This window comes from Drosophila subpulchrella, chromosome 3L (genome assembly GCF_014743375.2).
Source record: "Drosophila subpulchrella strain 33 F10 #4 breed RU33 chromosome 3L, RU_Dsub_v1.1 Primary Assembly, whole genome shotgun sequence".
Taxonomy (NCBI): domain Eukaryota; kingdom Metazoa; phylum Arthropoda; class Insecta; order Diptera; family Drosophilidae; genus Drosophila; species Drosophila subpulchrella.
Genome location: NC_050612.1, coordinates 12,790,461 through 12,807,317, shown reverse-complemented (window position 1 = coordinate 12,807,317; position 16,857 = coordinate 12,790,461). Strand labels below are relative to the sequence as shown.

Genomic DNA, 16,857 nt, shown 5'->3' with positions numbered 1-16,857 from the left:
AAAATTTTTGTTGAATTCTCAATACAATTTTAAAATTTGGATTTAAAATTAGCGGCATAAGGGCTGTAATCGAATGATGATATCGAACTGTAGCTATTACATTTTTACATTTAAAAAATCGATTCCATGAGTACTTATCGATTCTTAAATATATCGATACCCGGGAGTCAGCTGTCAGCAGAAAAAACTTTCTGGAAAACAAAAACAGGCCAAATTACCCGTATCCGAATCGAGTCGAAAATCCGATCCGAAACATGAACTGGCACACGGGCAACATCGCGGAGGCCGTGGCGGAATCAAAGGCCAAGGACGCCGTCTTCGTGGTCTTCATAGAGGGTAATTAGTAGCGCATTTGCATTGCCAATTTTCACCACGTCATTGTTGCGGAATATCGCCATTTCAGGGCAGGATGAGATGTCCAGAAAGCTGGAGCGGTTCGTGGACGATAGCCGGGTACGATCTCGCCTGGAGACCTCCGATTTCGTGGCCATCAAAGTGCAGGGAAATAGCTCTGCCTACGGACAGTTCATGTCGCTATGTGAGTAACTCTTCGGATGGTAATTGATCCCAGATCTGCAATGGTATCATTTGGTTTCGCAGACAAAGTCGTGCCCGTTCCCTCGCTCTTTTTCATTGGCAAGTCGGGCACTCCCCTGGAAATAGCCACTGGTATCACGGCCAGCGTGGAGGAACTCTCGGAGAAGATCGACAAGGTGCTGATCCTGGCGGGGAAGCGAACGGAGACCGAGGTAGCCGCCAGCACCTCTTCGATTGTGGGTGCACTGGAGCCCAATCCGGTCAGGAGCTTTGCGGGAGCAGATGACTCGAGCAGTTTGAGCAACGCAGAAAGCCAATCGGTTGAAGGTTGTCAATTGGAATTTCAATTTCAAATTTGAATGGTATAAATGTATATTTACATTTAACATTTCAGCTCCAGAAAAGTTCGAAGCACCCGAGACTACTTCAGTTTCAAACTCGCCCACTGAAGAGGTAGAGGAACCCAAGTCGAATCCTCCCAATTCTCCTGCAGCATCCAGTTATTCCTCGATTCCTGCTCAACTATCATCCTCCAGCTTGGAAGGGAAATCCGGTTCAGAGGCAGAGAACGCCGCTGTTTCGCCTGCCGCTTTGGCAGCAGAAAAGAGAGCAGCAGCCACCAAAGTAGAGGCTTCAGCGTCCACATCTGGAGCAGCTGCCCGAAACTTTGCCACCGCTAATCTCATACCGGCAGTACCATTGCTCACACCTGCTGTTCCAGCTTCGATGCAGCTACCGGCAGAAGGCCAAGGGATCACACCTGTTGTTCCAGCTTCGGTGCAGCTACCGGCAGAAGGCCAAGGAATCACCGAATCTGAGGAAAGGATGGCGGAGGTTCGGAACCTTTTGGAGCAAAAGCGTAGGGAGCGTGTGGAGGAGGAGAAGCGCCGCGAGAAGGAGAGCGAGCTGCGACGGCGCAGGGAGGGACGGGAGTCACAGACCCAGCAGGCCAGGACCAAGGAACAGGAGCTCAAGAACATGCAGGTGAGAAAATCTTCAGCACATATATTAAGAAAACTTTCTGAGTCTTAGTTTTTTACCTTTATAGGAACAGATTCGTCGCGAGCGTCAGGAGGAGCAGATGACCAGAGAGCGCATCCGTGCCCAGATCGCCGCCGATCGGGCGGAGCAGGCGCAACGTTTCAATTCTTCGGATATGAACAGCTCGACCAACTCGGCTGCAGCCACTGCTGCCTCTAGCGCCATCACTACAGAGTCCTCGGTGAGTTCCGTGGACGAGACGAGACTACAGATCCGTCTGCCTGGTGGCATACAACGCACCAAATCCTTTCCAGCCGGCGAGGTGCTGGCCACCGTTCGTGTCTATGTGCGAAATGAGCTGTTGGCAGCCAGCGATGCGCGTGATTTTACCCTGGCCACCAGTTATCCCAGAAGGGAGTTCCAAACGGAGGACGAGGTCAAGACGCTGAGCGAGCTGAATCTAGTGCCCAATGCGGTGGTGCTGGTGCTGACCAAGGACCAAGTGAATCGTGTGGTGCGCAGTGGTGGCTCTCTGATGACCATGCTGGCCACAGTCATTTGGGCCATGATCACGCCGGCGGCCAAGGCGTTCGACTACATCCACAAAATGGGACTGCGCCCGCTTACCCAGAAGTTGACCGTGCTGATGGCCAACATCCGGTGGCCAGGACAACAGGCCAACGCGGAAATTCTCCAGGGCGATGCGTAAGTACTTCTTCGGTACTTAAGGCTAGCGCTATTTTCAAACCTCGGGATTTTTCAGTGCCGCCCGTCGCAACATGGACATGTTCTCCCTGCGACCCACACCAGCACCAGGCTACGACTACGATGAGCCATCGACGTCACAGACGGCAAGGCCCACGACGACTCCTGGAGGCGGAGCAGCGGACAGACCCACTCCACAAACGCAACCGGGACCGGGAAGTACTCCGCCGGCTCATAACGCCAGCCAGAGCCAGGCTTCCGGTTCCCAGTCGCAGCAATTCCAACAGCGACCGGGTGGATATCAGCCGCCCAAATATGGAGATGCGAACATTCGACGACTGCAGGATACAAAGAAGGACGACAAAGAAAAGGACAAGGCCACATACAATGGGAACTCGACGCAGCAGCAATAGGACACCACTTTCCTTATCCAGCAGTCTCTAGATATATACCTATACAATAACCTGTTATGCTAAATTTAATTATATCAACTTAATATTCCACAAAATATATTCGATGTGTTTTAATCAAACAAATGTGAGCTTAGTAACTAGTAAGTGACACAAAAAGATAGGACAGCCGAAAGTCACTCTTTTAGTGAAGCAGATTCAATTCAAATTGTATTTCACACTTGTCAAACAAATAATTTCTGCTTATCAAAATAAAATGTACAATATTAACTGCAAAAAAATGATTAAAAGATTTACATTTTGATAACTCATTTAATTAAATTCACAGTACATTCATATGTATTTCCAAGTACATATCTTGTCTTTTTTTTTATCGAAGTGCGATCCTATAACCTTTAAATAGAGAAGTGGCCAACTTTGTTAAAACAATGAAAGGAAAAAACAGTTGATGCAAACAAAGGTGAACTTATAAAGTAATAAGTGTGATATCGGGTGATACAGCTTAGTTTCAAATGGTTTTTGTATCCAATTTTGTACAATTCAAATAATACCATCGAATTAGGAGTAGGTAAATTGGTAGACATTTTTAGGCAATAATAATATAAAATATGACCCCTTTTTTTAAATTTACTAGATTTGTAGCTAATTAAAAACGTATGTTGTTTTGCTTATGATTGTTAAGCTCCGAATCTCCAGTACACCAAGTCAGTGGAAGAATCAAACAATAGTGGAGACCTCTTAAGGCGCGCCTCAATATAATTGGGTTGTGAAAAGTTGCCACCTGTTTACAGGGTGAACCACATGAGGAACTGCAGCAATTTGTAGACATTTACGAGGGGTAACTTCCAATTGCTTTTCCTTTGCAGCGGTGGCACCAAGCTGGGATAGTGAACCAGGCTACCGATATGGCAATTGGTGATGATGGTGCCACCGGGAACGCCAACGGGCACGGCATCGCCCTGTTTGACACCATCGCAATCGATGAGCTCCAGGGATTTGCTGAAGCAAATGCGAATCTCCGAGAGATAGCTGATGCCGTGTTTGCCATCGTAAAGGCAATGGATCGAAGGATTCTTGCCCAGCGCCTTGACTATGGCATTATTGATGGCTGCCACCGTGTTATTCGAATCGGGATGTATGTCGGAGGCGTCCAGGATCCTCGACATGATATACTCCTCCCGCCAGGTGAGTCCTTGCTCGAAGTACTTGAGTTCGTTGTCCAGTTCCTCGATAAGCATGGCACAGGTTCCGTGCTTCTGCCACTCGTGTTTCCACAGCCATTCCGTTGAATCGACCCCCTTCAAATCCGGCCAAAAAGTCTCCAGGCGATCCTCAATGGGATTGAGTTTGTCCGGGCTGAAGCTGGCGGAATTGTTGCAGAAATTGGGACCTAATTGGTGGAGCTTCGTGGGCCAGATGCCGTGGATGGTCCAGAACTCTTTCTTTTGGGGCAGAGTGCACTCCTGGTTGGGATTATCCTCGCGCCAATGATAGCAGGTGGTCACCGGCCATTGTTGCGTGAATATCAGGACATCCCAGTCGTGATCCTGCATAGCCATCTCCTTGGAGGAATCCTGCAGGGATTCATCGTCGTCCTTGAAGGGGAACCCCTCGAATTCACTGTCATCGTCTAGATTTTTCTGTGGTTTCTCATCCACCGAAGTTGATTCATCCGAATCCGATATGTCGCTACAAAGGGAAACTTGAAACCATGAGTAATTGTTCGGATTTTGAAGGGGCTTTGGTTTATTGTTAGAAGTGGATTACTGGGTCAGCCTTGAACTTGAATATGTCTCCGTGATTAGGGTACAAATATGTAAAATTTTGGTTGGTTGGCAGGAGTCCAGAAAGGTACCAATAAAACCTCAAAAGGTCTTCAGTTTCCTTCCCTTAAACTCACCTTATGGGCGTGGATTTTATGGTCACCAGAAAGCAGGCCAAAATGGCCACAAATAGAAACCGCTGGCTTCGCATTTTGTTGTAAAATAATAATAATAATAACTGCGCTGCAAAAACGTTAGAGATGAGTATCGTCGCAATGTGACCATGTTCAATTTTACGGCGTATGGTCACACTTCCACGTACCGATGGTTTCGGCAGCCCTGGCATTGAAATTCAAAATATCAATTCAAATGTGGTGGATTTTAATACTTTTGCACTTTTTAAAATTAAAATTATAAATTGTAACAAAAATTACAGTAATAGCATCGTTAAACATTAATAATAATAAAAATTAAGTTTGCATATTTTTAAATGAAAAATAAATTGTAAAACTTTGTTAGATTCTATAATATTTTTAGGACAGGGTTTTTTGAGTTAAGTTGCAAAAATATTTAATGAACTATTCCTAAAAACTTTTTTAAAGAATCCCTTAAGATCACATATAGTTTACCGAGCACTTTAAGAAGGAATAATTATCGAATAGGCGCCAGGTATTTAAACTTCAAAAGTAAATGACTTTGCAACAACCTCATGCAATTAAGGTCAAATGTTTCCAGGTGTGGTCCCATAAAAGACATTAATTTTAGACTTCTAATAACTTTATGGCACCCGAACCAAAACGAGACCAAAGTTGGTTTATAAATTTCCAACACTTATCGCTAGCTAAAATACAAAAAAATAGAAATAATAATTGTTTTGGCTGATTAGGATTTGTGAAATATACTTCGCCAGGTTGTCTGCTTTGGCTTTCCATCGAGTCTGGGTCTTGAAAATCCCCTGGCCACCCATGATAAGATTCCGAATTGTGTGGTTCTGTTTTCTTTTTTAGTCATCCAACTTTAATTAGTGACAACGATAATTACACATTGCAATGTTGCTGTTGTCTTTTATCTGTTCTGGTGTTGACTTCTGTTGAAAACCCAATGACTACACCTACAACAGCAGCAACAAATCAAATGACAACTTCGAATCGCACAGCAACAACGAATGGTGACAACAATTGCTTAGCAATTGATTATTGCTTAACTGTACTTTGTACTTTTGATGATCGCCCCTAGTTTTGGGTGGGTTTATTTTTGGGGGAAGTGGAACTTATGATGTGGTGGGTGGTTGAGTGGCCAGCTGTCGAAATTCTGGATAAGTGGGGTAAGCTGTCACACTTAATGCTCCATAATTGTAAGGGGTGTAATGGGCTTAGGAAGGTATATGCTATTTGAAAGGAGTTTGGAGATCCAGCTTAAAATATCATTATATAAGTACTACAAATACAGTTTTTTTTCTAAAGTATCCATTTTCCTATTATTTTTTATAATCATAATCAAGGCTATTTAAATATTAAAATGTTATATGGTATATTATTATACTATATATATATTATCATATAGATTTAATCAAAATTTCACACAGGGTAATTGTATAGAGTACTACCTTTAACCAACTGGTATATCCCCCATATTCCATCACTTTATCAAATTCAATTAGTTAGATTCGGTGCGATAAAAGTCATTTACATGACGAACCAACTTCTAATCTAATAACCCCCATTCCGTCGCTTTTCGTGCAGCATATTCAAACAAATTCCCGCTCATGTCTGGGGATTTTATCAACAACATTTGTGATTATTTTCGTGTCATGTTTTTGTAAGCCAGAACTTGGATAGCGAGCTTTTATGCAGATTTGTGAGTGGGGACTTTTGTTTGATGACAAATTAATTTAATAATAACAGCTGCAAAAACATTTTGTAATCAATTTCTGCCACCCCCCGAAAACTTAACAATTATCCTCGATGTACAATCAATTAATGTTGTTTTTTAGATAGAGACCGTGGGTTTAATAAGATTTGGCCTTCGGTGCTGGAAAATTGTTTTCTCTTTCATTTGAAATAACTTTCTTTCTGGGGAGGATAACAAATTTTAAAATATCTTCTCACTTCCGTCCCTTTTTTGTCTATTTCTACCATTTTTTTCTATACAATCAACGCTATTATCATCATCAGCGTTGGCAGCATTGGGGGGAATTCCCCTTAAGACATATTTTTTTTTTGGAAGAAGCCATCTCATTTTTTCTCTCTCTCTTTCTTAGTGCTTTCCACTTTTCACTGCGCCCTTTCTCCTTTCTTTTAGCGCCTGCGCAAGCGGGAAAGAGAGCAGCACTTTTGTGGGAGGAGTCTAGTCTTGGCTTTATATAGGGTTTTCCGACGGGGACTCCCGGTAATTGCTTCAATTTGGCGTACATATCCGGATCCGCTTTTCACCCTCCCCTTCATTTTTCACTTCTCTTTTTCCGGCTTCCTTCGCTGGTTGTTTTTGTGCAATTGCTGTGTAAATGGCATGAGAATGATAATTGTAGCAATTATAATATTAAATTGGGAGATCATGGCTCACAGGGTTTTCCCTCCCATTTTCCTCCTTTCCTCTCCCGTTTTTTATGTAGCATACTTTTTTGCTGTCATCTCTGTAGCTTTTCCAACTCCCCCATTTCCTCAGGGGGGATTTTTTACTCTCGACTGCTGTGTATTCTGCCGGATTTGTTTGTTAATTAGAATTCTAGCGTTGAAATTAAAATGCTCACTCCGCTGGGGGTAGAAATAAGGGAAATGGGAACTGTCGGTGGAAAACTTCAACTAGTTTTTCGGGGCGTTGGCTGCCAGTGGAAATTTTTCCACTGCCGTTTTTTATTTGTCTGCCTCTGTCTCGCTTAATTACTGCAGTTTATTTTCTAAGTGAGACTAATTAACAGGCAATTCGCAGCATTGCGGCACATTTCACTCTTTTTCGGCAAAAGATTTCCACTTTTTTTGTGTGTGAGAGTGGTCAACATTTCGGGCTAGTTAGTCGGTTGTGATAGCTCTGGACTTGAAAGTTTTCGGGGACATTTGCAAACTTTTCGCATGTGTAGTTAGGTAGTCGCAATTTGGATGTGTCCAATTAGTTGTAGTCGTATGTGGAGCAAAAAGTTTTATTTTAAGATCTAATATCGTTTTGCTGCTGTATTATCTCTGTTGATTGTTTATATATAATGTAGATATAATACAAATTTAAGTATTTTAAATAATCCCATTTATAGAAAATAGTATTCTAAAACACATCCAGAATTTATGTGAACTTTAATTTAATGTGATATAATTTCTAAGAAAATGATTTAATCCTGGGGTTACATTGTACACCCCACTTCTGGAAAAAATTGTAAGTACATATATGCAATACTCATCTAATATATCTATTTTCATTGATAGATTTTAATTTTTTAATACACATCCAGATTTTTTGAGAACTTTAATTTAATGTGATATAATTTCAAAGAAAATGTTTTAGTCCTGAGGTTACATTATACGCCGTATTTTTTGGGATTTTTTTTTTGCAATACTTATCTAGAATAAAATGTATAGAATATAATTTTATAATACATAGGTAACCAGAATTTTTGGGAACTTCAATTTATTATGATAAAATTTCTAGGAAAAGTATTTCAACTTGAAGTTCTGGTTACTTTGCCTCTTGTCTCCTTATAAATACATATTTACTAAGCCTCAAAAATGTTAGTAAGCTATACTGTGTAGAAAAAAAGCCAAACTGACAATAAATGTTACTTATATTACATTTTATTTTATTATTAAGTACGGAACCATTAATCCAATTAAAGTAATAAATCGATGGCTAGTTAAACGACTGTCCGCTGAATTGTGGCGAGCTAAACTAGACATTGATTTGCCACCTCGAATCGTACAGTTTTACCTTCGTCGCAACCCCTACTATCCCCGCCCGTAACTGGACCACAAATTTACGTTATTAGTGCTGCATTAGACGCTCGGCTAATTATCAACACTGTCTGAGGCGCAAAAAGCCCGCTTAACCTCCACCTATCCACCTAGCCACCTATTCTGCAGTCGCCATCAGCAACAGTCCACCACCATTTACCATTTGAATGGCGCCCATTTCAGCACCACCCCAACCCCCGAACCACATCCATCCCATCGGCCATAAAACATGGCTCCCAAAACCACCCAACCACCCACTCACCCATCCACCCATTCACCCACTCACGCACACACGTAGAGCACAACCCTCGCACGTTAATGAACGTAAAATTCACTTAATTCCAACTTTAGCCATGAATTAAGCACGACAAATGGACGCTAAGAGGATGGTAAAGTGGGTGGTGAAGTGGGTTGCCTTTTTCCCAGTAAAGTAGTGGGTGGTATGGGGGATACCCGGGATACTGAAGGGATACCCGGGATAAATAAGCACAAAGACGTGCCACGAGACGTGGAAAAAGCTGCCGAGAGTGGGATGGCAAACAGAGAAAGAGACAGAGACAGAGACAGAAACCGAGTCGAACAATAAGTAAATGTGCTTTTATGGCTCTTAATTAAGGCAATGATGGGGTGTTTTAATACGTTTGCCAAATGTTAAATGACAAACTGCCAGCGGAGTCGTCGTTATGGCCCCGGCTACCGATCCACTCATTCTCATTTACACAGAAAATAAAGGGTATCGCAGGTTATCATAATACAAATAAATCACTAAATAATAACTTTAGTTAATACTCATTAGTAAGTGCATCTAAAATAATATATTAGAGATTGGGGAAATTATTAAAGAGTATACATACTTTAGAAAATACAGCATCTTCATAAGCTATATGTATTTTTTATTATTTATCCATATGTACACAGAAAACAAAAGGAATCACATTATCATACAATCAATTAAGAATAACGTTAGTTAATTCTCATTATAACAATAATAATATAATAGAAATTAAGGAAAAAAAATAAACTTGGGAAAATACCGCTCTTCTTTTTATCCTCTTATCTTCCATTCCGTAATAAAACAAAAAAATTGTTTAATATATTTTGGACTGAAAAAAGAAATAAATATATTTTGTTTATTAAGCTAACAATTATAGATGCTTTGATATATGTAAATAAATATAAAAAAGGTATTCTAAAATAAATAAATTCTTTTATGACAACCATGCGTGGATTCCCATGGGGGGAAGGGGGATATGGGGATAAGTCCCACCACTTGGGATATAAAGTAAAAACAAAAAAATACTAAAAGGGGTTACAATTAAAATATGTATTTTATTTTAAATTTGTTATTTCTGCAGAACAACATTTTTTTTATGACTCCCCACAACTAACCTGTATTCGTCACAGATAACAATAAAATAAATTCTAAAATGTAAATTGAAAATTGATTTTTAAAAAAAGAACTTTTTTCTCCAGTGAAAGATTACTTACATACAAGTGCCTTAATGAAGCTGCTGGGAAAGCGGTTTGGGAGCTTTTCCTTTCAGTTTACCCCGGTCCTTTTTTTTATAATTTCCCTGCAAGTAAGAGGCTTTTCCGTTTGCCGCTTCTGTAATTTGTCTCCCATCCCAGCCCATCTCTTGACTAATTGCTCGGACTGGTATATAGATTTATGACGCGTAGTGTGCACTTGGCATGCTTAATGAGCAATTGCGCCGACACTTTCAGTCCACTTTGACTTGATCTCAAGGATCAAAATGGGTCCCGAAAATAATACAACATTTTATGGCTGATTGAACGAATGAATTTTGGGCTCGGGGAAGATTTTATGATTTGTAAATGTTTGTCTCGAGAAGTTTATGGCTACATTTTGGTCGAGACGGCCAAAAAGGGCCCAATTTGTGGCTTTTTGTGACGAGTATGTGTGTGTATATCGTAAAAATCAGTGTGGCACATAAAAATCCAAATGCGCCATTTGCAAGGCTGGCAAAATAACATTTTCAACACTTTTTGTTTGATTAATCAAATGTATGCGAAGCCAAGGGGCAGGATTTTCAGATAGGACTCGTATCTATTTTCCCTCAGCCCCTTATTTTCTCCCTATCCCTCCGGACATTTAGTCCATATTAGTATGCCACGCACGTTCTTGAACGCAAAAAAAAAGGAAAACGAACGGAAACGAAATAAAAGCAGCAACAAAGCGGAAACGGAAGAGAGACCAACAAACCAATCATCTAACAAAAAATGGCGTAACCTTTGTTCTTTTTTATGATTTATTTATATATTCAAAACAAATGCAATTGGGTTTATTACACATCAATAAGCCCCAACGACCAACAATACAAAAATTTGCGGTGCGTGTTTCGGAGGATATGGAAAAAATGGAGGATGAATTGATTTACATGGAATATGTATAAATATCCCTGTCAGCCGCAAACGTGATCAAATTATGGATGATTGGGGATATGTTTAGAATAGCAAATATATTCATAGATTTAGCAAGTTGGCAGAGATGATAAGTGGTAATAAACTAATATAATCAATTATAAGATTTTTGAAATACCTTTAAAAATGTTTTTTAAGCTTAATTAGTGGGTTATAACATTTTGTGAATCTCTCTAATACAATTTCAAGAAATAAAACGAAACAAGGACTTTTCCAGCTTATGTCAAAATATTAATGTAGATTTGTCAGGACCCAAGAAGTTGTTCAAACAAGCAAATCGCAGCCCCACACATGCGTAAGGATTCCGTTTTATATGCTCCAGGGAGCAGCTTCACATAAGACGATGAGAAATGGTGGGGTTGGTTCTTGGAACTTAGAATGGGAGCTATAAAGAAAAGTATCCTTACGACCACAAGGAGGCAATTCGGAATGTGTGCAAACAGTGAAATGGCACGCGTTGTCATATTTCAAGAACCAGAAACAAAAAAAAAAAAGAACACTTTGAAGGACTCGGAGATTATGATTTGTTTTGCTTGGCGCTTAACGAGCCCATGATATAACACATACCCCCTATCCTTTAAGTATGCTAACCATGTCTACGAGTGTGTCCTTATTTTTCAACTTGACATCAGACAAATTTGTACAGATTTGTTAGAATTTGTCAAGTGTGTGTGTAAGATGGGTGCGTATGCAAATAAACATTCCCACTTAAAATATATATCCCAAGATGTTTATTGTGGGGCCCAAGAAATTGCTGACATCATGTAAGCAAATTGCGTAAGGAGGCTCTGACATTGATTTGACATGAACCCTGAACCCCGAATTCTTAACCCAGAGCATTACAAATCTATTTGTTTTTTTTTGGCCTTTAGCTGCACAAGGAAAAAATATTGGCTCAACAATAAATCTAATTGAATTATTTAGAATTCTGCAGGAAATAGGCCATTTTTTACCATGTAAATACAAAATAAAATATATTTTCTTATAGTTTTAGAAACCTTTTTTAAAACATACAAATTTTAGCACGATAGAAATAAGATTATTTTTATGGTTTGTTAGGATGGTTCTTAAAACTGGCCTTATATTGGTATAATTTTTTCCGTGTACCTTTAATCCCCTTGCCTCAATCAACCCTCTGAGTTCAAAGATTTAACAACAACTTTCTTCGCCTAACCCTTTTTTTCTTAGGGTTGAGTAAATTGATATGACAAATCCTTAGGAGCCAAAAGTTTAATGAAGTGAAAAATTGCCAAATAACCAAAAATTAAATGAAACAATGGAAAGCCGGCTGCAAAAGTATCTACATAGAAATCTCTCTATATATATCTTGGCAGTTTTGTTATATATCCATGTTTATTGTTTTTTATTTCTGGCTTTTGCAGGCTTTCTCCTTGGACTGTGTAAACAAAAATTGAACAAATTTCCAGTTCAGTGGCTTTGTGGCCGTTTGGCCATTTATAAAAGTTCCATAAGTCAGTCCCAGAGTGGGGGCGTGGCCAGCCCCCAGAGGCAATTTGTATTTATTTGCTGGATTTCCATGTTGAAATTGCTTTCGTGTCTTTTATTTGTATAAATATTTGCAGGACACTCGCAGCCCCTAAAAGCGGGCAACACTTTTCGGCTGCAATTGGTACGATTTTCCTTATTGCTTGTGGGTAGCAAAAATCATACACAAATTTGCGGTGGAAATTCTACCCCCACGATTGTCTCTGAGAAATATATGCTTCGTTAAACACATACGCAAATTGTAGCCAACAAATGTCAAGAAAATTTGAAATTTCATAACCAAAGCCAAGCCGAAAACTTCATGCACGAATGGCATTTTCCATTTTCCATTCCCCGTTACCCATTTCCCATTCCTACACATATGGCCAGGCTAACAAGGCTGGGGACGCAAATCAGATTCCGAATCAGAATCAGAGCTGAGCCCCGAAAATGCCAAGATCATGGCAGCTATGACACCAAATTGTTTGCCCAGCCAAACAGCAACAGACCAACTTGACTCTTCGCACTCTCAGTCCTTCTCAGTTTTGGCAAATTTGCGTGCGGATAAATTGCAATTCACCCTGAGGTTGGATGCGAAAACAGTGGGATGATAGAGATGCACTCAGAAAAGTAAGTACTTACCTTTATATAATACCTAATATTTCCTATAAAAGCTAACAAGGTTTGAAATCTTAAGTTAGGGCAACGAAAATCATATGCTTTTATTTGTCTGTTTTAAATCTTACAAAATCCCAAATATGACTTTTAAAATATTTTCTTCGGTATCTCAAAGTTTAAAAACTCTTTTTCTGGGCCTAACAATTATTTCCTATTAATTAAAATCAAGTAACATCTGAGTTGAGAACGTTCTTAAAAATAGAACAACATTTTTGAGGTTGAAAATGTTTTCATTTTGCTCGAACCAAGTTGAATTGGCGGTATTTACATTGTATATCTCAACAAATAAACTATTAGTCCAGTCAGTAGTGTATACTTATAAAAAAGTTGTTAGATAAGCTCAGTTTAACTTTTCTCTTCTCACCATTTTGTTATAATATTAAGAACACTGATATCAAAATGTACTTACACGGTTTTTAAGAACAAAAGTTCTCAATTCAAGAACTATGTATTTGAGTATTTCTCTTTGTGTACCCTTAAGTTAAATTTTTTTTTTAAACATTAATTTTAAGTTTTAGTTTTATAAATTAGGAGAGTCTTTGGTAACAAAGTTGTATGTTATTAAAATTGGTTAAATCTAACAATTGTTATTTTTGCAGTGTAAGGACTTCTAGCAGCGTTTGGACTCCCAGATTTTGCGGTCGACTTGTGAGTCAGTTGGCGTCGTTGCATTTGTTGTCTTTTAATCACCAGCTAACTAGGAGTTGACTTCATAATTCTAATTGTGACTCTGATACGAGAGGGGAACTCTCACCGCCTTTCTCCAGCCTCGGGAAAACGAGAAAGTACGTGACTTGGTCTTGGAATATCGAGTATTTGATGTTCTCCGATGGGCAAACAATAAATTGCAACTGCAGGCATGTTTGCAGAGGGCCTGGAGTTCTATGATAAGTGACCTGTTGAGAGGCATTAAATTGATTGAGTTCCCTCGGAGTTGGGGAACATCGGAGGTGTGCTAATCTCAACTGAAAGTGTTGGACCCCGACTAGATAAGCTAATGATGTCTAAATATTTGCCAGTAGTTGGACCAGTGAATTATGAAATCGCTGGGAATTGCTTGATTGATCGGAATGCGGGGGATTGGGAAACCGGCTTCGGTGTGAGATTGACACTTTTGGGGGGTTTTCTTATCACAAGACTTGGGTTTTAATTGATAAGTCGGATGAATATTGGTTTAATCGCCTTGGGAATGCTTAGATTACGATTTGATTGGTAGTTTTGATGGCTCGAAGGTTAATATGTGGATTATGTTGACTTAGATGATAGGAATTTTGTTATTTACTTGTGATTTTTTACTCTGTTCTCTTAAATAAATTAAAGAACTCAAAAAGACACAGGGAATATAACAAATATCATGTCTAAACATTTTAATTTATAGATAAACAGGCTATAATTTGGTATATGGTAAAAGTTAAATTGGCTATAATTGAATTATTTTCTCTTTTAATTTTCTATAAATGATTATACTATGTACATACCTTATGTAACTATATTACTTTATGATTAAATGTATCTCACATTTTAGATACAAATGTATCTGTTAGTTTAACCAACAATATTGCTTTGTTTGTACTGCTCTATTGGAAACTACTGCCTTAAGTTTGTTTCTTGCATTTTATTATCAATCAATGCCCACACAGCTGGTACTGCTACTGTTGTTTTTTCCCCTTTATTCCACCCCTTTACTAGCTCCTTTATCACCTTTCTCCCAACTCCCCGCATTCTCCTCAATCCCACTCAACTTGAACTTCGTTCTTTGGCAGAACGTCAGAGAAGGTGGCTCAAAGTCATAGCGAGTCAATCATAAATATCCAGTGCCCGATATCTTATCAGCTGTTGAAAGCACTTTACTAATAATTAAAATGTCATCATTAAGAAATATGAAAAAGTCAACAGAGGCCTGAAACTTCCCCCCATGGCAACCTCTATCTCCCACTTACCTGCCCACGCTCTGAACTAACCATCTATAACCGATCTGAACTGCAGTTGAAGAATTTATTGTTTTGCTATTGACTATTTAAACTCGATAGAGTCGTGTGGTTGGTTGTATGAGGGGCTTTCCAATGATTCTTTCTGCCTTTATCAAAGTTGGGAACTGGTGTTTACCTTTAAACTGGACTAGACTGCTGGTAAAATTAACCCATTGGGGCAAAAAGAAACGTTGAAAGATTGTTTTATTTTACTTAACTTTATAATTTGATACAAAGGGATATGAATATTAATTTATTAACATAACTAACTAGTATTTCAGAAGTTATTTGGACTATAGAATATTTTATATATTCATAATATTAATATTTTGTTAAGGAGGATTTAAAATAGATCTACAAAATCATTTTCTAAACCATTTTGAGTTCGGAAATATTAAATAGACTTTATAATATGTTGCTATGCATACGTGTTTTATACGATATATATATATGTTTTGATTATAGAATATTTTTAAAAACCTTATTCCAATTCCGTACTTTGATAAGGAGGCCTTTAGATACATGGCCACATGGGTTAAGCAGGCAATTGTTTGGGTTTCACTGAGGCTCTGAGTCTGTTGACACTAATGACAGACTATAGGCGTCAATTTTCGTGTCACATTTTCCCGGTGCCAACGGCGACACAGTAGCTGCATTTTCAATTATAAACAGATGTAAAGGCCTGATAAAGCTGCACCACGGCATAGACCCGAACCTCAGCCGTAGATATTTATACATAGCCCAGTCGTGGCCACATATCATCTTATCGGCATGGCAGGGAGCATTTCTCGATTCCCGGGCCCTGGTACTTGAGCCTGTAATGAGTCGTGTCGTTGTCGCCGGAGGTTCCTCTCTGCTGTTTGCTCAGATGAGTTTTTAATTAAATGCTATCGGTTTGCGCCTTAAATAAATTGAAATAATCAATTTATATTACGTATACGACCCGCCTGGCTGGGGCTCCTGGCTCCCGAACTCCGAGTCAACAAATTTAATTGAAAATCTAAACAGAGAGTCAACATGACGGAAAGTCAAATGACGAACGTGCCCCTGGCTGTTGTTTCCTCTTGGCTTGTTTGTGTGCATAATTGTAAAATCAATACAAATATATCCATGCCTGGTCCAGGTCTGATTCCCCCAATCTCCCCCGGCAATCATCGCAGCTAGACCTTATCTTCTCTCTCTCTGGTATTTATTTTCCACTTTTTTTTAGGGTTTTCCTGATTTGGCTGATTGAAAATTATTCGCTTTGCTTTCAATTAAAGCTGTCGTTGATATGAACGATGATCGTAAATCTTAGGCGACTCACTCTCCCCAACCTTCTCTGGGTTATTATGGATTTATGGGCTACCGTATCTGTATCTTTATGGGGACGGTAGTCTTATCGACTTCATTAACCAAACAAATGTGTTTATTGGCTGGAATGTGTCATAAAAACAGCGAATGCGCTTAGCCTAGATAAATAAACAAATTAAATAAAATTATTGTACTAAAAGTATTATTAATATTATTAACTCTGCGATTAATCGCTACGGAAGTCGCCACGTTTTTTATGGTCTCTGTGGGCTCCAGGAATTGTCTGGGTCTGTTGAACTGTTGGATATTATCATTTATGGGGGGACTATTATTGCCCGACTGCCACAAACATAAGTTAGCCCTTCAGTGCAGGTGGGTGCAGGGGATTTCAAGGGAAAATATTAATTAATATACTTCGGATTTTATGTAAAAAATTATTTTTTTTAAATCTATTTTTAGTTATCCCTGTTTGTGATTTTTCTTTAAAAAGTCAAAATTTGATTATGCTTAAATCTAGCTATGATTTTATGAAAAAAGTTTAAATTGTAGCTAGAAATCGTTCATATAAAAGAAACGACGTCTTTTAATGAATATAATCGTAGAGAGCAGGTTCAAAATAAATACCTACATTTTTAAATCAAATTTTTTAAAAGATTCA

At 39.0% G+C, this 16,857-nt stretch overlaps 2 protein-coding genes across 2 annotated transcripts; one reads left to right on the top strand and one right to left on the bottom strand.

Annotated features, from left to right (window-relative positions):
• The first annotated feature begins 155 nt into the window (after positions 1-155).
• On the top strand, positions 156-2,735 carry LOC119553577 (UBX domain-containing protein 4). Its single transcript, XM_037864025.1, has 6 exons — positions 156-336; positions 404-538; positions 601-864; positions 932-1,521; positions 1,586-2,223; positions 2,282-2,735. The coding sequence occupies exons 1-6, from the start codon at positions 255-257 to the stop codon at positions 2,634-2,636; spliced, it is 2,064 nt and encodes a 687-aa protein (XP_037719953.1). The 5' UTR covers positions 156-254; the 3' UTR covers positions 2,637-2,735.
• A 190-nt stretch (positions 2,736-2,925) lies between these two features.
• LOC119553578 (ribonuclease Oy) lies at positions 2,926-4,663 on the bottom strand. Its single transcript, XM_037864026.1, has 2 exons — positions 4,534-4,663; positions 2,926-4,322 (listed from the first exon to the last, which is right to left on the bottom strand). The coding sequence occupies exons 1-2, from the start codon at positions 4,605-4,607 to the stop codon at positions 3,419-3,421; spliced, it is 978 nt and encodes a 325-aa protein (XP_037719954.1). The 5' UTR covers positions 4,608-4,663; the 3' UTR covers positions 2,926-3,418.
• Between the last annotated feature and the right edge of the window lie 12,194 nt (positions 4,664-16,857).

Coding starts and splice junctions, on each gene's coding strand:
- LOC119553578 (XM_037864026.1), bottom strand. CDS start 4,607: ATGCGAAGCCAGCGGTTTCTATTTGTGGCCATTTTGGCCTGCTTTCTG. Junction 4,323..4,533: donor ATAAAATCCACGCCCATAAG/GTGAGTTTAAGG, acceptor TTCCCTTTGTAG/CGACATATCGGATTCGGATG.
- LOC119553577 (XM_037864025.1), top strand. CDS start 255: ATGAACTGGCACACGGGCAACATCGCGGAGGCCGTGGCGGAATCAAAG. Junction 865..931: donor AGAAAGCCAATCGGTTGAAG/GTTGTCAATTGG, acceptor TTAACATTTCAG/CTCCAGAAAAGTTCGAAGCA. Junction 2,224..2,281: donor GAAATTCTCCAGGGCGATGC/GTAAGTACTTCT, acceptor GGGATTTTTCAG/TGCCGCCCGTCGCAACATGG.